This window comes from Semicossyphus pulcher, unplaced genomic scaffold, assembly GCF_022749685.1.
Source record: "Semicossyphus pulcher isolate SPU_LCO1_2020_fin unplaced genomic scaffold, fSemPul1.0.p SCAF_16, whole genome shotgun sequence".
NCBI classification, from domain to species: Eukaryota; Metazoa; Chordata; class Actinopteri; order Labriformes; family Labridae; genus Semicossyphus; species Semicossyphus pulcher.
Window position 1 is genome coordinate 1,518,068 of NW_027211670.1, and position 21,923 is coordinate 1,539,990.

The 21,923-nt window shown below is 43.2% G+C and overlaps 2 protein-coding genes across 2 annotated transcripts in view; one reads left to right on the plus strand and one right to left on the minus strand.

The window, feature by feature from the left end:
• nherf1a (NHERF family PDZ scaffold protein 1a) overlaps positions 1-10,835 on the plus strand; it is a 32,730-nt gene extending 21,895 nt beyond the window's left edge. Inside the window, exons 2-6 of the mRNA XM_069664488.1 lie at positions 1,753-1,923; positions 3,747-3,900; positions 4,030-4,076; positions 8,747-8,842; positions 10,071-10,835. Of these exons, the coding sequence (XP_069520589.1) occupies positions 1,753-1,923; positions 3,747-3,900; positions 4,030-4,076; positions 8,747-8,842; positions 10,071-10,226 (624 nt within the window). The 3' untranslated portion in view covers positions 10,227-10,835. The remainder of the gene's footprint in view (positions 1-1,752; positions 1,924-3,746; positions 3,901-4,029; positions 4,077-8,746; positions 8,843-10,070) is intronic.
• A 3,546-nt stretch (positions 10,836-14,381) lies between these two features.
• The window catches only part of LOC138593394 (caskin-2-like), a 33,984-nt gene continuing 26,442 nt past the window's right edge, over positions 14,382-21,923 (minus strand). The window contains exons 12-18 of the mRNA XM_069664391.1: positions 21,324-21,397; positions 21,100-21,210; positions 20,309-20,410; positions 20,033-20,171; positions 17,723-19,945; positions 17,397-17,619; positions 14,382-15,335 (exon numbers count right to left, since the gene is read on the minus strand). Of these exons, the coding sequence (XP_069520492.1) occupies positions 15,239-15,335; positions 17,397-17,619; positions 17,723-19,945; positions 20,033-20,171; positions 20,309-20,410; positions 21,100-21,210; positions 21,324-21,397 (2,969 nt within the window). The 3' untranslated portion in view covers positions 14,382-15,238. The remainder of the gene's footprint in view (positions 15,336-17,396; positions 17,620-17,722; positions 19,946-20,032; positions 20,172-20,308; positions 20,411-21,099; positions 21,211-21,323; positions 21,398-21,923) is intronic.

The following is a 21,923-nucleotide window of genomic DNA, read 5'->3' on the forward strand; positions in this document are numbered from 1 at the left end:
GATGATGACTGGAGCCAAAAGAAACAAAGAGGTTCTTAAATAGGGCTGGGTATCGATTAGAATTTCTCAATCCGATTCAATATCGATTTTTGTTAGGGGTATTTCAGATACAATATCAATGCACCTCTTACCTGGTGCATTATCAAAACATAAACATCAGTGCAAAACTAACTTACATATTCATGGACGCGCACACGAGAAAAAGAGTCCGTCGGCGATCACTGATGTCTCTGTAGTTGGTGTACTAAACAAGTCCAGGCATGTCGCCCTCACTGCCGTGTTTCGGGGAGTGCGCTGAGTCATGCTGGGTTCAGTAGCGCTCAGAAACGTGAGTAATCAGACACGTTTTTACACATTTTACACAGATCGATCTTAGGATTTTTTCATCGATATTGGGTCATTCAAATGAGAATCGATTAGAATGGGGAAAAATGTATCTGAATAATCTCTTGTAACTGAATAAATGATTAGGGCCTTATAACAAAAACAATATAACAGTCCTGATTCGTAAATAAGTCAGAGTCCTCCTCTCTGTCTGAAAGCAGTAAATGCTAAAGTCCGAGTCCGAGTCATCAGTGCTGAAGTCCAAATTGAGTCACGAGTCCTGAAAATCAGGACTCGAGTCGAGTACTACAACACTGGTATTAAGTATCAGATGGAGGAAGCAGTAGGCCGACACCTCCCGTGTTTTGTCAATGGAGTCTGGTTGGATTGATTAGAGTGATGTAAATTCTGTTTCTAAGTAAAAAATAAGAAAAAATAAACCTTTTGTGAAAGACAAAGATTTTTTTTTTTAAATCAGAAACATGTTAAAACAGTCTCTTCAAAGGTACCAGACTCCATTGACAAAAACACTCATTTTACCGTGACACACTCAGTGGTTGCTGTCCTATGGCTGCTTTGATCAGTTAGTTTGTTTGTATCGTTGTGTGACGTCTGTAGGGATGTACGATATTATTGGCACGTTATCGGTATGGGCCGATATTGGCTTAAAAATGAACTAGCGGATATCCGCCGATGCAATGACTGCTCAGCTTAGGTGATGCGAGGAGGAGCCAAGGCAAAGTCTTTCAACACTACAGACTTGATTAACCATCTCAAGACCATCTCACCCTGACCGTTGTAACAAATGTGTTAAGAGTACTACCATTATACTGTAGGCTAATTCCAATACAGAAGAGAGTTGATGATCTCTGCAATTAGGTGTGCGGGAAATAAATATCGGTATCGGTAATCGGCTAAATGAGTTGTAAAATATCGGCATATCGGATATCGGCAAAATATCCAATATCCTGCATCCCTAGACGTTTGTGTTTCTTTCTTTTTTTTCCTTCTTTTTGTTTTGTTCCAAAATATCACACAATGACACAAAATCATCTTCCTCTGTAACAAAAAGGTCTATCTCTGTAGGGATCCTTTCTGTAATGTTGTCACACACTTAGAATAACAATCTGAGCTCTTATTGAACGCACTTTGATGAGTACATTTGCCCCCACGGATAACTTTGCAGCCATTACAAACTTTAAATATTTTAAACTTATTAGTCATGAAGGCCCCAAAATCTTTTAAATACAGGGCTCAAAGAATACTAGACTTTATGCGAGATAAGGTAAATACATTCTTGCAAATTTTCAATAAGAAAAAAGAAATGTGAATGTAGTTTTTGTTTTGGTATTATCTCAGAATTGTCACAACCCTAATAAGTGATTGCACCCTTTAATGAACCATATTTCTGCTCTTGTGTGTGTGCAGGAGGAGAGAGGCGGGCTGAGACCTCGTCTCTGCCAACTGAGGAAAGGACCCAGCGGATACGGCTTCAACCTGCACAGTGAGAAGACCAAACCGGGTCAGTTCATTCGAGCTGTGGACGAAGACTCTCCAGCAGAGAGGGCCGGACTCAGACCGAAAGACAAGATCATCCAGGTACACAACACACACTCGCACACACTCTTCACATTGTGCCTGAGACTGTGGGAGTGTGGGTTTCATTTTGTTTGTATGTGTATCAGCTGTAATCCTATTACACGAGTGGGCAAACTGAAATCCCAGGAGGTATTAGGTTATTATTAGAAGCAGAGTCCATGCAGCTGTAATGTGGGTGTGTTTTTGCTTGTGTGCAGGTGTCTTCATCCGTGTGCCCCTGTGTGTGTCTGTGTTGTGCACAGAGTGTCAGTGTGTGCTTGAAGCACAAATAAGACTTTTCCTCCCTCGCTCTGCGGGTGACATCCGGGCCTGCTGGCCTCGTAGAACATGGCAGGGTCACAGTTTAATCCACTTACTGCGTCTGAGGGCTGAATTACAGGCTGCTCAAAACGTCTGCAAGGCCTCTTGCATGCAGGAGAGACATGGGGGTGCAGGGGTGATGTAAATGAGGTAAACCCACAACAGTACATACTGAATCCACATCAAGAAAGACGCTTCACACAGGATATTGTGGAGGTTTAAATGTGAAATCTGCTATGGTCCATAAAACCTTGTCCCTATTTTACATATGTTCTAATTAACTACGCAAAGTGTGGGAGCAGCTCCAATAGATAGCTTCAGCCGGCTGTAAGGGCTGCAACATAATCCTTGGGTGGAAATGCGTCCAACAAAAGTGTGTCCACCAAAAGTTCCTCCACTGACAGGCTCAGATTGTTATTCTAAGTGTGTGACAACATTACAGAAAGGATCCCTACAGAGATAGACCTTTTTGTTACAGAGGAAGATGATTGTTTTAACCACAAACAGACGTTACATCGATCTCTTCAAAGCCACCAGACTCCATTGACAAAAACGCTAATTTTACCATGAAAAACACGTTGCTGCTCTGTGGCTGCTTTGATCGGTAAGTTTATTTGTGTCACTGTGTGAGGTTTGTGTTTTAAACGGTTTGTCCTGATCCAACACATCACACAATGACACAAAAAGACCTAACAAACTGAAGCAGTGGACAACCGGCAGCTCCCGTGTTCTGAAAGATAAAATCACTGCTTTTGTCAATGGAGTTTGGTTGCTTTTAAGAGAGTGACGTAACAGCTGTTTCTGGTGTTAAAAATCCTCTTCCTCTTTAACAAAAAGGTCTATCTCTGTAGGGATCCTTTCTGTAATGTTGTCATAACAAACATGGCAAAAACAAGAAGTTTCAGTGGTCATTATTTTATTGGGTGCATTAAGCCTTTAAGATTACGTTGCAGCCATTACAGCCTGTTATGCAACTGCTGGCTGAAGCAACCTACTGGTTTTATTACATTACATTAGTCATTTAGACCTTAAGATATGTAAAACAAATAAGGCCCGGGTTTAGAAATACTGGAACTTCCCTGTAATATTTTAACTGCCTGAACTCCTGGTCATTAAATTCTGTTGCTCAGGAAAAGGTCACTGCAGAGGACCATAACACAGTGTTCTCTACCACCTGTCCCATGTCCACAGTCCGTGTGGGAGTTGGTGAGATTCCTGAGGGTATCCGAACGTCGGGTTTTCCTCCCACAGGAATTCCTCAGTGCCTTATCACACTGGATGCTTGATTAGTTCCAGCTCTGGGAGTTTGCTTGTGTACCACGGCCTGTAACAACAGTGTTACCAAATGTTTCACATCACTGGTACCAGTACTCTTCTGCTGGGTATCACTCAAGTCATTACTTTTCTGTACAGCCACAAAATTCCCACCTACATCTTTACAATAACAAATAATTAGCAATGAGATGATTGATAAAGAGAATTGATAAATAAACTCCTCCTCCTTCTCTCCTCTCTCCTCTCAGGTGAACGGATTGTCGGTGATTGGCATGCAGCACTCGGAGGTGGTGGCGGCCATCAAAGCAGGAGGAGACGAGAGCCGGCTGCTGGTGGTCGATGCCGAGACTGAAGAATTCTTTACACGCTGCAACGTCCTGCCCACCGAGAAGCATGTCACGGGTACGACACACGGAAACACCCACATGACAATAAAAGCACAATCATCAGAAACTTCTTTATTCTGACTGTTTAATAATTTAATGTAAATCTGGAAGAAGTGAGGCTGAAACGTCTTTTTGTCTCCTGCAGGACCTCTTCCTGAGCCACTCTCAGAGAGGGCATCAGAGGAGGAGGAGGTGAGGACACACACACGCACACACACACACACACACACACACCAAACAGATAGTGAGCTGGGAAAGCCCCACTGATCCTCTGGACATTCCTGGTAGCAGATTACAGGTTCTGGACAGTGTTTCCTGTCAGAACTGAACTGTAAAACTCTGAGTCACAGCAAAAATATACAAACCTGAGTCTGACTGATAACAATTTGAAGGGACGATGCAGCCGAGCCGTGGGTTGGTGACAGCCCAGAACACGGTGAAATGTCCTCCAAAGAAATCCCAGCTTAAAAGACAGCTCAATATTACAAATAAAAACAACATTAAACACTAAACAAAAACAAAGAACTAATGTATTTTTATTTTTAAATTTTACGTTTGTGATTTTAATCAATTTAATCCATAATGTTTTGTTAATAAAGCCCAAAATAACAACAAAAGTGATCTCATGACACTTTACACACAGAGCAGCTGTAGACCGTACTCTTTAAAGTAATTTATTTGGACTGCTTTGCATATAAGAAAAAAGTGGGACCAAAAAGTTTTGAACTGCTCCCGTAAACTGCTTCGATTGACGGCTGTGAAGTTGGCTGCAATGGCTGCAACTGTATCGGTCTAAAAAACCCGAAATAGGTGGGACTCTACCTGAAGCAGCTATGGCTGAGATATCTGACTTCAAGGGTAAAGCAATACACTTCCCATAATGCACCTCACTAGTGTACAACAGCATATTAGCACCATTGTAAAATAAATAAATGAATAAATGAATAACAGAGCTGGAGGAGAAGATAAATATTCAGAGAAAAAAATGGAAAATTCCGATTAAAGTCATACATTTGCAGAAAAAGTAGGCAGTGGTTCACGGCCCCCTCCCTCTGATTCACCTGTCTCTCTTCTCTGCCCTGTTGGCTCTGCTGCTCACACAGGCGAGCATGGCACGGAGCTCGGAGCAGATTCAGCCTCTCTGCACACAAGAAGCAGACTTCACAGAGGAGAAAGACTGAGCGACCCTCTGCTGCAGAAACACCTTTCTATGCTCCTTCTGCCCCAGGGGTTACATCACACATGCCAGTTACCCTACGACCTCATGACGGAGACTGAGAGGAAACAAACCTGCATTACAGACAAACAATATACAAAGCTACTTTAAACACTCTGATAAACACGATTTTACTAGAGATTATAAACTCGAATTTCCGTTTTCCAGTTTTTTCTCTGAATATTACTCTTCTTCTCCGGCTAATACGCTGTCCCTTTAGTGTCAGTCATTAGTTAGTAAATCTGTACCATCTTATTCTCAAAGCTCCCAGTTTGTAGCAATGACATCATCAGGGTCACTTCCTCCACTGAAAGTATCACACAACTGTTTTTCCAAAAGTCCTTCTCATGATGCTGTTGTGTTAAATCAGTGGGATGCCCCTTTAATTAGTGGGCAGTGTCAGCGCCATGTTGTCGGTGTGACATTCCAACGACGCGGCAGGGCCAGTTTATCAAAAGTAAATAACGCGCACACACACACACGCATGCACGCACACACACGCACACACGCACACACGCACACACACACACACACACACACACACACACACACACACACACACACACACACACTGTGACAACATGGGAAAAGTGGATTGGCCTCTCTGGTGACACTGTGGCTGACCCTTCACCATGGCAACAACAGCTCACCAGAGTGTGTTTCCCCTCTCTCTCTCTCTCTCTCGCGCTCATGTCCCAGAGGATCATGGGATTGAAGTGGCTTTAACTCTCAGAGGGAGTTGGGGATTATGTTAATGAGAAGACTAGCGAGTGCTGTTCACACACTCTCACATGCAGACAGATTCTCCTGCTGCAGCAACAACAACAACAACAATCACTCATTCACATGAAATTATGTAACACAGAGCTGGTATACATGCTGGTGACCAGCTGTGACCTTAACGTGTGTGTGTGTGTGTGTGTGTGTGTGCGCGCGCGCAGTCACTCTGTTTTATCTCAGATTATTTATATGACTGCATTTTAGAAAATGTCTTCTACCTTATGCAGAGAGAAGTACGGTAGCCCTGAGGGGCCAGAGATCAATAGACTATTCTGGAGATCCTTTTTCTAAACTGATTAAAAAAGTTTTCTAAACGTATTTAAGATTTAAGAACAGGTAAAAAAAATGGCCAGGCTAATCATTTTCTAAATCAGTTACATTTTCATAGTTATGTGACGCACGCATTGTTCTATGAACGATTTTGAATAAATAAAGTGAGTAAAGAGTGAGTTATTAATCTGTGCAAAAGGTGGAAAACAGGTTTTTCCAGAATTATTTTTATTAGTATTTTTTATCATCCTTGGAAACAGGTGTGAACACAGATTAAATTAAAAGTAGGTGAAAACAGAATTTCCAGGATGATTTTAATACTTCTTTATTATTTTCCTTGAAAATTGGGGAGTTAAAACCTGTGAAAACACTTGGGAAAAATAGCATAAAATACGTAAACATTTTATTTATAAAATCGAGAAGAATAAAGTAAAACTTTCAGTATTAGTCTTTGGATTTTTTTGTTTTTATGTTTATGTAGGCCAAAATATAAATTAAAAAAAAATCTTCCTTCTCTGATTCATTTTCCATAACCTGCCACTAATATTCCTTGTTGCTCGGCCCTAATACTCTTCCCTAAATATTAGGGAGTCCCGGGGGGGTCACATCAAGAATTTTTTGGAAGGATACTTCTGCGTTCCCTCGAAATACTTTTGTTCTTCTTATCCCTCTCCCGCTGAGCAATATATGTTTTCTGCCCAGCTGGGGTTCGTTTCAGAAAGCGGGTTTAGTGAAAACCCCGGGTTTGTTAAACCTGCGTCTCTGTGCTGCTCTGACCGCTTTGCAAAAGTCTTTATAATTATAATAAAATAATCAAAAGACAAATCTGTGTACAAACCACAGAGACATTTGTAGATTTTCCACCACCACTGTCGAGAGCGCTCAGATAAGACAAATGATCATTTGCTTGGTCCTCTTCATTTCCTACCAATACAAAAGCAGCCGTTTATAATGGAACAATATTAGATTAATTAATGAGCCTGTTCTGCCTGAGCTGTACCTTTTGAATGACGTTCTGGTGTTTTATTTTTAGCTGCTTCCATGTACGTTTTTGTCCCGCTGGATTGCTCCTAAATTAATATCAATGTTAGCTTCCGGTCCTGATTAAGTATTAAATAAAAAGACCAGTTCAAACTTACGTGTTCCCTCAAGCCGCAGTTTCTTCCCACTTTATTTTTCTAAAAACATGCTCGTATTCGCTGAACGTCCGCGTGAGGATTTCGAGCTCCACTGGTGAATCGTGGTATCGGGGCTCCATTAATGCTGGCTTTTATAGTCAGCGTGCACGCACTTAGCTGAACCTAGTCAGAGTTGATTGAACTGACTCTGATCAGCTGTTCTGAAACCAGAAAGTGACTTTCAGCTCAGAGTAAGTCAAACCACAGTCCGGGGTGAGACTGAGGGTTTGTTGAACCTCCTTTCTGAAACGAACCCCTGCTCCCTTAAAAAAGATCTCACAGTGATCCCCTGGGGGCTCCGTAAAAAAATGCTCTTCCATAAAGACAAAAAGTTGATTATTTTCTCAATTTCTTGGTCACCTGTTAAAGCTTTTTATTTTTAAAAAACCTTTATTTAAATACCTGTTTTAAAGTCATAATCTACAGACAGCATTTGTCAGCAGAAGAAAAATAAATCGGATGACAAAGCTTTTTGGGTTTGTTTTACACTTTGAAATTACAGTTAAAATTCTTCTAATGCAAAAAAACCCTATTCTGATTTATTATTTTGGTACAGCTGGCACTGATACTGTTCTGTACATACATACAGGAGAGAAAACAAACTTAGATCAGACTCAGGAAATTGATCATCAGGATTTGTTCTTTCATTGTCCTCTCAGGGCATCCGTAGATAAAACACAAAGATAGAAATAAACAGCTGAAAAACACTCAACATCTAAAGAGGTTATTAAGTTGCATTAGTGGAAACAAAGGCCATTAGGAGAGGAGCGTCTGAGTTAAACTGAGTGTGTGCATGTGCTGACAGCCTCCTCTTGTGTTATGCAGCATTTTGTAGCGTTTGTCCAAAGCCACTTCCAGAGTTTATTTTTAGCCAAGCAGCTGCTAACGAATCATCTCATACATGAAGGGAGTCACGTGAGGTCGCAGAGTGCAGCTTAACATGTGTTAATATTTCATCCAGTGTAACATCCTGCTCACAGATTAGTGCTGACGCTGAGCCGCTGCTTTAATAAGTGAGTGATGAGAACAAGATTAAGACCTGCTGTGTGTGTGATTCCTGACAGAGGGCTCTGCTGCCCCCTGCTGGACACCACATACGCCTACATGTATTCTCCTACTCGTCGTGTCCAGCTGCCATACAGTTTTGTTTTATTGGTGCAGGTTTTACAGGAACTGTCTCTGACATTTAAACCTTAAAATATATCAGAGGTGAATATGATTCAGTTTGAGGCGATCAAAGCAGTGAAGATTTATATGTTCAAAGTTAAATGAGACAACGTAGATACACAACATCCACAAGTAGTTTTAGGGGAGGGAGTATGGACACATGGAGTATGGATGATATGTACTCTGATTTGTGAAGTTTTATTTTATGATATATATATTTTTAATATTTTCTTGTTTTGAATGTGTTGCAGGCAGCAGAAGAGATTAAGCGCAGCGTGTCTGTGAGCTCGTCCAGTGCCTCTTCCAACGCCTCCCTGCCAGCAGCCAGCAGCCCCCCACCTGCAGAGGTACTGTGTGAACACATATGAAACATTAAATATTATAGAGCTTTACACTGACAAAGAGGAGCAGTGGAGAAACATGGGAACATTGAGGTGCTGATGTCTGAGACAGCTTCAGATTAACAGGTGTTATTTCAATGAAACGTTACAGCAGGTGAGGACAAACTCAGGTCTGTCAGGCGTGCTGGAGCTTCTGCGGCTTGTGCCGCTGCATCAGGAGGTTTTTTTCTAAATTATGGATTCAGTGAAAGACTTGAAGTTGCATCTATGATTGTAGAAACCCATAATTAATGTAGGATACTTTGTTTCCTAGTTTGTTTTCTACAAGGTCACAAACACGTTATGTTTGACATCATTTTAATGTCTAATAAAGTAGTAGCTTATTTCAGTCAGTATCTGACAATTTCTCCTCACCAAAAAACACACGGAAGTTATATAAATGACAAATAAAATACATTGAGGCATTGTTAAGTTAAACACAACATACTTAATGATAAGGATCAGCGCTCAGTGAAACCCCTCACCTTGTGCCCAACATCCCAACGCACCTAGGCACCGTTCACGCGAGCTCCAGGTATTGACAACGCTGATACTACAATAATGTTTTAAACACAAAAGTGTAATAGAGAGAGAAGGATAGAGAGAAGAGTTTGTAGAGAGAGGTGTGTTAGAAAGAAGACGAGAGGGCAGAGCCAGGGTGAGGAGCCCTGTCCGGGGCGAACACTTACCCCCGCCGGATCGAGCTGTACGCTCTACCTCCTGTACTCCCTCACTTTCATGAGAGAAGAGAGGAGAGAAGAGAGAGTAAGGAAGATGGGGGATTTAGGCTAGGGTAGAGGGTGACCCTACCCCTAAGCCGAGACTACCTACCCTACCGCATGGCTTTTCACTGCCCCCACAACTTACACTTGTAGTTTAAAGGGGCAGCTCATCAACAGGTTAACAAGTGGGCGCCTCCCTTCACCGGTGTGTTGCGTCAAGTTAGGTCCATGACACCTCAGGGAGACCTCAAGGAATTCTTTTTTATCTTTTGCATATTTGCTTAACAAATTATCAAAGTTAGGCAGTCGATGCTTAAACCCTTAGATCCTTAATCGTTTAGTAATGCCTGATTCTATCCAACAAGAGAGTCTTGGTAACACATGTAGATATGCAGTTTACATGTCCAGAACAGTCTCGATGTCCCGCATGGGCAAGAATAACTTCTAATCTGTGCATGTCTGTGTGTCTGCAGCTGGACAGAGCCCCCGAGCCAGCCCCCGCAGCCGACGGTCTGGGTCTGGGTCTGTCCCTCGCTCAGGCCAGAGAACGAGCCCACCAGAAACGAGGCGCCAAGAAAGCCCCGTCCATGGACTGGAGCAAGAGGAACGAACTGTTCAGCAACCTATAAACATCCTCCTCTTCATCATCATCATCATCATCATTACCACCTGACCGCCCTGTGTCCTGTGTCTCTCTGGATTCTATTTCTCACACACCAAAAACAGACATGTTTTAAACTCCCCTTTTAAACAGTATTATGATGATTTTATTTGTTTTAATTGAGGGTTTTTGCCACTTTCCTGTCGTGTTTTAATAACCGTTAAAAATTCCACACAGGAATGAATGTTAATATATTAAGATGAATGTTTAAAGGAGGAAATAAAGAGTGATGTACAGCTCTCACATGAAAGGAGTGTGTGAGGAAGAGCGGGGAAATTACGGGCAGATTTTGAGTTAAAGTTTAAATGAATGTCACGTTTTCATGTCTGTAATCAGCATCAAGAATGAAAGATTTTCTGTCTTCATTAAGTGTGAATGATAAGCACCGAATAACAGAAGCATTCCATGACAATCTGTCTGAGTCTTAAGATGTTTGAGGGACTGAAAGCTCCGGAAACACTTCTCCACGTCTCGTCTTTCCGTCAGGGTTCATGATTCAAAGAAATCCCAGATTATTTTTTCATGTAGCTCTTTATAGATTTGTACATACATGAATAAATGATTTATTTTGACTGACTCGAGAGAAATGAAGCTCCTCGTTAAGTTGTGTTGATTCTGCTGCAGTTGGTCTGAATGTCGACGACACTGAAGACTCTTCTCATCATCGTGAAAATATAAAGTATGAACAGATGTTTGGTCTGTGCTGTAGAATGTATCGAGCATTGACAAATATAACATTTGGATCAAATAAACTCGAGTCTGTTTTGTGATGTTAAAAAACATCTGAAAGCTGCACTCATCACGCAAATGTATTTGGTTTTCTGACCTGAAATATCTGCTCTTAGCCCAGCAACGAACAATCTTCATAGACTGTGTATAAGAAGTGGAATTAGCAACTGTGCCATCCCCCAGTGGTTTGTCGTCTGATGTTTAGATTTTTTACCGTCACCATCTTGTTTTTCTGGAGCAGGAAGTGACCATATTTGGACGAGAGGGAGGAGCTGGAGAGGAAAGAGAGGTTAGCAAAAACTAAGACATCACATAAAGCTAGTGCTAGCTTGGTTAGCAAAGTGAATAAAGAAAAGATGGCCGACATGACAGCTCCCTAAAAGTGAGTCCAAACCCTCTCTGTCGCCCCCTGCTGACTGGCTGCAGTATAGCTCATAAAGCCCGCCTCCTCCATGTTAACAGATGGGACATGAGTCAAACTATAAAATCAAAATACACGTCAAATACATTTTTCTCAGACAAGGTTTCTGTCATTATAGTTAGTTCTTATCATGCTGATTTATGTCCAAGTGTTCATTTTTCTCACACATTTACTTTTAATTAGTTATTTGATGCTGTAAAAAGGGGGCGTGGCCTCATGATTGACATGGGGGTCCTGCAGCGTTCTGTTCCCGAGTAGCAGAGTAGAGGAGAAATGGCGAGAGGAGACGTAACTAACACTAACACTACAGTCGTTGAACTTTCCATAAGCGTGAATATCTGCTTCAGACCGCCACAAGAAGCTGTTCTGCTGTTAAACACGCTGTCGTGCCGGATCTTTGACGTTTTTTTTGATCATTCAAATGTGTGTTTGGTTAGCGGACGGGGCGGGACATCTCTGGGTCCAAATAATGTCACCAGTGTAAGGCTGATGGCAGCACCCGCCTTGGGGGTGTTTTATTCAAATAAGTACAGCGAGAGGCGGTGGAGACGTGTGGTCCATATTTTAAGTGTATGTTTGAATCCAATATTAGCGGCAGCTGTTTCAATGCTAACTGTTGGCAAGCGCAAAACAGGCTTAAAGACAATTTACTGTAACCAAACGCTGAACAAGATGTATTACATGTAACCATGGTAGTAATTGTCACTCACAGGTAGCCCCGCCCTAAACCCTCCCCTCTTTCTGGTCTGTGTGACTCTAAATGGGAGCATCAAATGAACATCATGCTGTGTTGAAGAAGACTTGAAACTAGAGATTGAGACCATAAACTCATTAGGAAAATGTTAACTGAGGGAACAATTTAATTGGGAATTAGGAAAATTATGCAACAGTTGATGTCGCCCCCTGCTGGCCATTAGAAAGAATGCAGTTTTGAGGCACTTTGAATGGGCTGCACTTCCCAGACTGAGAGGCAACATCCACTTCTTACAAACAATGAATTGAGTTAAGAGCAGGTGGAGACCAAAACAGAGCAAGAAACGTGACTTTAATTCAATGTTGCTTTATGTCTGCTTGATGTGTAAATAAGCTTCTACCTAATATCCAGTTTACTATAACCTCTTCTCCCGTTTTCTCCCCTCTCTGTATGTTAATATAAATTCATAAAGCCCCAGGCACTAATTTTTAGTTTTAATTTGTACCACCCAGGGTCAATTACCCTGAAGTAAAGATTCACCTTGTTTTCTTCAGTACAAATTCTCCTTTTAATGTTTTCCATGGGACACAGAAGTCAGTAGTGACATGAATAAAAGTCCATCGAAGTAAAACAGAGGAACCAACAGTGCTCGTACTAAATGTCTTGATGCCAAACGTCTCAGAAACATAAAAACATGTCAAATGTTAGAGTGCATCAAATCTTCTACTTGATTGGTGCTGTACTAAAACATCAGAGTGTAATTGTTGGACTTGTGCAGATGATGGCTTTTCTTTACAGGAATCATTTAAAAAGGTATTCCACCGCACTGTAAGTGTCAATGAATGTCAGTAGAGTCAGATGAATTATTTATAAAAACATCTATTTGTGCAGTAAAAACTCACACACAAAGGGAGAGACAGGTTAAAAGGAAACGTAGGAGAGTAAAGGAGTAACGTGTAATAAAAAGAAACAACAGTTCAAAAGGTCACCAACACTAAATTCAACTTTTGATCCCGCTGAGATATCCGGCTTCAAGCTTGTGCACAAGAACGAGGTGATGTTTGTGATAAAACATCAGCAACAGAACCAAAGTCGCATATTCAATTAGAGAGGATGAAATGATTTCCTTGCTGCCATAAAAAGTAACTTTTTAATGAGGTTAAAAAAGTAGAGGCTTTGTGAGCGGTCCCTACTCTTAAGCTGAGTCTGGAGTGATCTGAAATCATTTAAAGGATAAAATCAATGTGAATTAAACATAATGGGCAAAATATTTTCTTTTATTCTGTCTGTAACTGATGATTTAATGAAAAAATCCTGTGGCTGAACGCTTGCAGAAGTTTGCCTATTGGTGCTCCTGTTGTGGCGTTGTTGGTTTAAAAGGTGAATTCTGGTATTTTTAAACTTGACCCTATTTTTTAAATATCTTGGAGTCTAAATAAGTAATAGGAATATAATGTTTTAGTCTCCAGTAGATGTGTTCAGCCTGCAGCAGTGAAACAGGGCTGCAACATAATCCTTGATGGATCAAAGGTCGTCCACTAAAAGTTCTTGTTGTTTCCACTGACAGGCTCAGATTGTTATTCTAAGTGTGTGACAACAGCACAGAAAGGATCCCTACAGAGATAGACCTTTTTGTTACAGAGGAAGATGATTGTTCTGACCACAAACAGACGTCACATCGCTCTCTGCAAACACACCAGACTCCATTGATAAAAACAGCAATTTTATCTCGTAGAATACAGGAGGTCCTGGCCTACTGTGGCCTCCATGAGTTTGTGTTTTTGTGTTAAACACAAATTTTGTGCTGGATCTAAAGTCAACATTTAAATCAACAAAGACAGAATAACACAAACAGACAGACAGATCGAGGCAGCAGGAAACCAGCGACTCCTTTTTTCATGTAGGGAAAAATTACTGTTTTTATCAATGGAGTCTGGTGGCTTTGAAGAGAGCAATGAAACAGGAGTTTTTCGTTTAAAAAAATCATCTTCCTCTCAAACAACCAGGTTTATCTCTGTAGGGATCATTGTCATTATCAGATTAACAATCTGAGCCTGTCCTGACTCAGGTTTAAAAACACCAGAATTACTATCTAAACCAAATCGATCACAAAATAGAAACTGTTAATGTTAAAACAGGACGGCCACATTTCCTCTGGACTGCTCCCAATAATTTATGTGTACGTACTCCTGCAGGTAAGTTGCCTTTGATCTCAGCACTGTGGTGGTGCTGTGCGTCAGTCTACAAAAACCTACAGCAAATATTAAACCTGTAGAAAACAAGACTCCTTTATTTACAGTAAACAGAACCTCTTACAGTGTTCAGTCACGTTAAAGTAATAAACATCTTTAAGGATGTGAAACTTTCATGAAATGCTTTGTAACAGACGTCTGCTCCCGCTTACAGTAAATTCACTTCATAGCACCCTGAGGCGAGCTGTCAAACCTTTAGACTGTCTGTGTGCGGTGCAACAAGCTCCACAGTCGCACCTGATCACACGTCTGTTCACTGACAGTGAAGCTTTAATGAAGGATGTTTCCTCTGTTCATGAGGAGTATAAAAAACTTTGGTAAAAACATGTTAAATCAAATCTACACATGGAATACTCTGCTCTTAATACAACAAATACAATATTTTCCCCGTTATAGACAATAAGCAGCAAAATATTTATAACACAGAAATGCTAATATACAGTCGATAGGAACTCCTTTAGTTAAAAAACAAGGTTTATAAATATATTCATTATAAAGATATCTGACTACACACATACACAGTGCCACCATAGACTTATCTTTACATTTACAGGTAACAGGTGAATTAAATGGACCCTCTTTCCCTTTAGTGATAATATTCTGCACACATACAAACATCTGGACTCTTATCTCTCAGCGCCTGTTTGTTGTCGCTCCAATAACATTCCCAGGTGTGCGTCCTGAGGCGAAGTGCTCGCGTTGAAAAACTTTGTAATACTGAGGAGACGATGTGCAGGAAATCCTCAGATGTGAACTTATTGATTCATCCAGAGTCAAGAACACGCTCTCTGTTCGTTTTGATCTCCTGTCTGCCCTCCAGTTTTTGGCTTCATTGCTCTCTTAAGAAAGAAACTCTGTCGCTGTGGGGCACAGGTCGCGGGATGTCACTCCAACATGGCGTCCAGCTGGTCGGCCAGGTCGTCAAACATGCTGCCGATGTCGTCCAGAATATTCCCCGCTGCCTTCACTGTGCTGCCGCCGCTGTGAAACAGACAGGACTGTGTTAAAAGACTACTGATACAGGATGTAATGACGCTGAAAAACAAGCTATGTAGCACTCTTTCAACTGATATTGGATTACATTTAAATAATACTCCCAGTTTATACATCCTTTGTCCCATTAAAGCAGTTGTTCTCTACAGTAGCTTTTTAAGAGCAATGATTTAAGAGGGGTACAATTCACTGATTACCTAATGTAGTGATTATTATAGTTGAGCTGCAATAAAAATAGATCTTTAATATTCTGATTGTGCATCGTTTTGCACCTCATGAAATATTAAATTATGGTCCTCAGAAGGCTACTTTCTTTAACAAATAACTATCAAAGAATCCATCCATTCATCCTGTCGAAGGAAGCCAAAGTACCCAGAGGGAACCCACACATGCACGGGGAGAACATGCAAACTCCACACAGAAAGACCCCCTACGTTTGAACTGGGATTCGAACCAGAAACCTCCTAGCTGTGAAGCAACAGCGCTAACCACTGCACCACTGTGCACCGTGTTTATCAAAGACACAAATTGTCCACAAATTGTAGTGTGGACCGTTGATTGTTAAGTGTGCTGCGGACGGTGCAAAGAGGATTGTATGTACATGCAATACAAAAAATGTTGTTCACATGTTGAAATGATGTGATAAAATCTCTGTTGGTACCCGCCCTCTTAAGCAAAGGATTAGTGAACACAAAAGTTCCATAAGATATGAACTATCGTGTAGCCTGTCACTTTAATAACCACTCACATCCCATCTCCTCCCTTAGGTTCCAGGGCAGAGGGCAGATTACTCTTCATAGAGAGGGTGATGTTGACAGGAGGTGATGCCAGAGAGAGGTCTTTTGGATCCACTCCTTAGGAACACTGCAACCTCTGGGTCTTAATGCGGATTTCGAGTGTTTTGTTATGAATAAGCTGTAATAGATTTGATATGTTCTATGTCTTATGACAGCGGTAGCCTGATGTCTACATAGCATATATCTCTATTGTTGCATGTTCAATCTTGTATGTATGTATTATGAATGGTGAATTTTCGATATAGTGAGAGTTTCTTGACTGTCTCTATAGACACTGTGTCTTTAACGTGTAGTCCATTATGCTTAGGACTACAATCCCCCTGATGCTTAGCCACACAAGCTCAACTGATTGACACAAGTGATGTTATCTTACCTTGTACCCTGCTGTATTCACTTGTTACCTGTTCATGCCTTGAAGAAGGTCTCTGACTGAAAGCTTGCTAATTAAATACGATGTTTGCACAGATTTGAGTGTGCGGACGTTTTTTTCATTCGCTTTTAGCTCCAGCACCTCGGTCAAGTTTGATACCGGGTGAGCGGTGTGTACTGCATCATATGTTCTTAAAATAAGAATCTGTCTGAAAACATACACAGGCACTGATATACCTGTGATAGAACATCAAAACAAAAGCAAAGTAATAACCCCAGCATTATGTAACAAGGAATAATGTTTTTATTTTATTACTTTTATCATTGTCATATTTGTTATCCTTTTATTGCCCCCTGTACTTTTTGTCTTCATCACTTGAACACTTTATTTAATTTGCCTCTTTTGTGAGCTGCTGTAACAGGATCAATAAATCTTATCTTATCATGTTCACACGTTTGGTGACAGGATGTAAAGAAAATTAATGTCAGAAGAAATACTGATTCACTTCTTTGACCAATTAAGGACATATTGGGTTTTTTTTTAAGCCTACTTGTAATCTTTTTCTTTATGCTGGTGATCTACATTCAGAGCTGTCAGACTTTAGACCTACAAGACAAATGTACAACTTCACTCTATTTCTTTGTGTCCAAAATGCAACCACAAGATTCATTGTTATTCTCTGTAAATTCCAGTTATTTCAATTAAAGCCCGATATATGGATCAGATGCTCTTTTTTTAACTTTCACTGAAACGTTCCAACATGATTATGATACAGGTCTCATAAACTCCCATATTGGTCCAAGTTCCATTGTTCTGGATGTCCCTGAAACGCTTTGTAGAGCACACAACCACCCTGCCAACATGTGGATCAGCTGTACTCACCCGTCCACGCAGCTCCCCTGAGCCAGTCTGTTCTCCACCACTTTGAGTGCAGCCTCCAGTGACGTACTGGTGTGCTCCAGCCTCTTCTGAGCCAACACCTCCAGACCGGCCACACCTGTCAGGGGTGTCACTGCCCTCCCTGGAGAAGGGGGGTATGAAGGTGTCGTAACTGGGGAGGACGGAGCAACGAATGCAACACACTGGACCATGGTGAGGTTCGGTCCTGTGGGGAAAGAAGTGAGTCATTCTATTGATCTGCCAAAACAAATGTAATCTCTACTCTTTTTAAATGATGCATACAGGTTGAAGTTGATGGTTGTTCTTACCTGCTGGTGATGTGGACACCATGCCGGGCTGAGGGAGTCTGCAAACAGAGAAACCAGAAGCTTTCTGTGGACTCTCTGGTTTTGGGTTCACTGTCTGTTTTGCAGGTTTGGGACTCTGTATGCTTGTGTGTGTGTGCACGCTGCCGCCCAGCTTCGGGGAGACTGTGTGAATCTGTATGCTTGTCAGTTTAGGAATGGCTGTTGGTGCATTAGGTTGCACTGTTTTCTGGGGGGTTGCTGGTCTGCTGTTGGGGGGTAGCTTGAGAGGACTGGAAGGTTTTGAGGACACGGGAGGCTTTGGACCTTTCCCCATTGAGCCCACCCTCTGGAACACCCTCCCCGGCCTCTGAGACTCATCGTCACTCAGCGCACTGACATCATTGTGTGTGTGGAAGCTCCTGGTTGGAGGGTGGTTGTCGTCTCTGATGGGGGTCGTAGCCTCCTCAGGTGACAGTGAGTCTTTAGGTTTGTGTCGTCGTTTCACCGTGTCGGACTCTTTCAGATTGAACTCTGGGAGCTCCAGGCTGTTGGGGGTCTGGACTGGACCCTCTGGAGGAGGCTTGACTTCAGCATCTGGCTGGTTGACAACTGCTATCCTGGGCCGCTGTTTGATGGTGAGGTTTCCTTCTTCAGCGAAAGGGAGGTGTTCAGCTGAGATGTGCTTTGGAGATGCTGAAGCGCTCTTTGACGTTCTTTCACTTTTCCTCGCTTTGTCTTTATCATCGATTGTCCCTTCTGTCCTCTCGCTTCCTGTCCTCCGCAGACCTCCCACGCCCAGAGCTGGGACTGGTTTAGAGTGCTGAAGGATCATATGAGGAGTTATTGCGTGTGAAATCGGAGAGGAAACAGGGCTGAAAACAGGTGAAATGGGGACATGAGTTGGTGGTATGTCTATCCTCCTGGACGAACTGCTGCTGCTGCTGCTTCCCTCCAGCCGGGCTGCGATGCTCCTCACGCTGCCTGTGCTCTCTGTCTCCACCCCACCCTTCACCTCTGCCTCCACAACGTTCCCGTTTCCTGGTTGGCGTGCTGGGCTGCCGCTCACTGAGCTCATCCTCTTGGGCGGTGGAGGAGGTGGGCCTTTGCGTCGGGATCGCACAGCGAACGAGTGGCTGCGGTTGATCTGCCGTTGGGTCCCTGTTGCACTTGTGTGTCCGCGTCCCGGCCTGCGTGACAGGGTGGCATACGAGGGCATCACTGCATTGGAAGCAGAGGTACAGTTGGGGGCAAGGTCGTCGTCTTCGTCTGGCTCGCCGTCAGACATAGCATAGCGAGTCAGGCTTTGGGCACGCTTCTTGTGCAGGCCCCTCTGGGCGTCTTCAGCTGGGACCTGTCCAGGCCGGGGTCCCAGCACAGGGACAGCTCCAGACAGAGGCTTGGAGAGCCCCCATGGACCCCCGTTGATGCCTCCTGCCTGGGTCTGGAGGTAACTGAAGGCCTTCTGTGTGGGAGAAGGCTGCGGGGAAGGTGATAAAGGGGAGGAGGGCGGGTGGTGCTGAGGCTGGTAGAGGCGGTTTGGAGACTGGAAGTGTTTGGCTTTGGGTGGGATAGCTGGGTAGGCAAAGCGAGGCATCTTGCTGGGGGTAAGAGGAGGTGTCAGGGGCGAGAAGGGCAGTTTGTTGGGGATGGCAGATCGACTCTGTTGGTCCCACATCTCTGTGGGTCTCTGTCTGCTTCTGCCTCCAGGACTGCTTCCTCCACACTTGTCCTCCTCCCCTGCTCCACTCCCCAGACTCTCCTCTGACCGGCTGCACATCGTGGCTGACGGTGCTGCTTGGTGATCTTTAGAACACCCTGAATTTGAGTTTCCAGAATTTCCGGAATTCCCAGAATTCCCTGATCCCCGTGACCGCATGCTGATGCTCTCCTGACTAACGGACATGGCAGAGATAGCTGCAGCAGAGGTCACACCCCTGATGCCAAATGCTTCTGCAGATCCACCTCCAGCTCTGCCCATCATAGCACTCTGCAACTCGGCACTCAACTCGCTGTCCTGGAAGGAGAGGAGGGTCTTTGGGGTGCGAGGGGAGGGGCAGCAGTCTTCAGAAGGACCGTCAGAGCGAGCGTGCACGATGTGTGTCGGTGTGTGTTCAATGGCCACCAGTTCCAGGGCGGCGGGGGGCTTCCGTCGGAGGGTCCCACCTCCAGCCCTGTCGGGGTGGTTACGAGAGCGCTGCAGGTCACAGAGTCTCTTCACCGCTAACATCAGCTTCTTCTGATGGCCTGGAACAGAAACAAGGCACAATCACTACAACCTAGTAAGTAAAACAGTCACAGCTGACTTCACAGAAAAGCGGTCCGATTCCTCACCCAGTTTGGTGATGCCTATCTCCTGCAGGTCCTCCCAGGTGATGTCTTTGACGATGGTGATGGTGTCATAGCCGTTGTCACACAATCTCTTCTGGTACTGAGGCAGACCAATCACACTCAGCCATTCCCCCAGGTCGGACTGAGCAGCAACAATCAAGTCAAAGTCAAAGTCAACCTGGATGTTGTGCTCTGCTGATTTTAGCTCAATCCACAAGGCAGAGGTAAATTTCATGAATGATAAAAGATGCTGGCGGGACATTGGGGTTGTTAACTCACAGGAATGTAGTCAGGCAGCCACTCGGGGATGCTCAGCTTGCCGATCTCCATTGAGATCTTCTTTCGGTGGCCTGGTTTGGTCACTCCGATGGCTGTCAGGTCCTAAAACCCAAAACACATGTAAGCAGCTGTGATTTAACAACTAAGAACAACAAGGAAGAACGTTTCATCGCTCAAATACTGGCAATCGTCGGCTACAGTACAATAAATATTCACAAATATCTAAGATGAGGAACTAATGTGTTGGCTAATGCTAAATAGAGCTGGAACGACATGGAGACAAAGCACACTCTGTTGGACAAACACAACAAAAACGTTGCTAAATCACTTGCATTGTTTTCTGCATTATACCTTCTGTTTCCATATTGGCACATATCAGAATATACAAATACTGAGACAGATATATCTGTGATATATCAGTCAGATAATTTCAGTTGAAAATTTCAGTTTCTGTTTTTGTCCATGGAGTCTGGTGTGTTTGCAGAGAGTGATGTAACGTCTGTTTGTGGTTAAAACAATCCTCTTCCTCTGTAACAAAAAGGTCTCTCTCTGTAGGGATCCTTTCTGTAATGTTCTCACACACTTAGAATAACAATCTGAGCCTGTCAGTGGAAACAAACAGAACTTTTAGTGGACGACCTTTGACCCATCAAGGATTATGTTGCAGCCATTACAGCCTGTTTCACTGCTGCAGGATGAACACAATATGAAACTTTTTTGCACCTTTTAGTCATTTGGACCTCAAAATCTAAAAAAACAGGACCCAGTTTTAAATATTTAATAAAACACACCTCAGGGGTCATCCTGCTGATGGTGGGCACATCATATCCTGCACTGATGAAGTTGGATGTGTACTGCTCCAACTGGAACTCACAGAGCCACTGGTAGATGGCCTCAGCGTCCTAACATCAGAGAGGGAAAGATTTATGAGGCTTCTCTCTCTGTCAGCCACACACACACACCCACACCCACACCCACACCCACACCCACACACACCTTGAAGTACTGAACTCACCTTGCCCTCCAGAAGCTGCTGTGGCCTCACAAAGCCTTTCTGAGGAGTGCCGTTGACCTGCCGACGGGAACCACCTAGAAAACACACACAATTAATCGTACAGGACGACAACCTCCACCACACTGTACAGTGAGGGACGTCATAACCTCGGCCAGGTCAAACCCTGTAAGTGAAGTCATGTTGAATCTTCTCCCTGCAGCTGTCTGGGTAAGGGGAGGGCAGGGGGGTTGTTTTTGGGTCTCTCCAGGTGAGTGAAGGTGTGTTATCTACCTGATCTGAAAACCCAGTGAACACACTCCTGACTCATCCCCCTTTAAGTCGAGACACATCGCCACAGGTCACTGAGGAATGCACCTCTCCTCCAGTTTTCCCGTCTTTGCCTCTCTTTCGCCCCAGGCGGACAGTTTGATCGCTGCCTCCTGACAGGATCCATCCCCCTCTGAATGATCACTTTTAACAATAATCTATAAAGTTTCTAAACAAACAGATAAACTTTGTAAGGTTAGAGTGAGTAACGGTAGAGATCCAGAATTTTAAAGGTCAGTTCACCCAACTGAGTGATACGACAGGATTGTCGAGAGGTTGCCAAAGTCCCTGGTT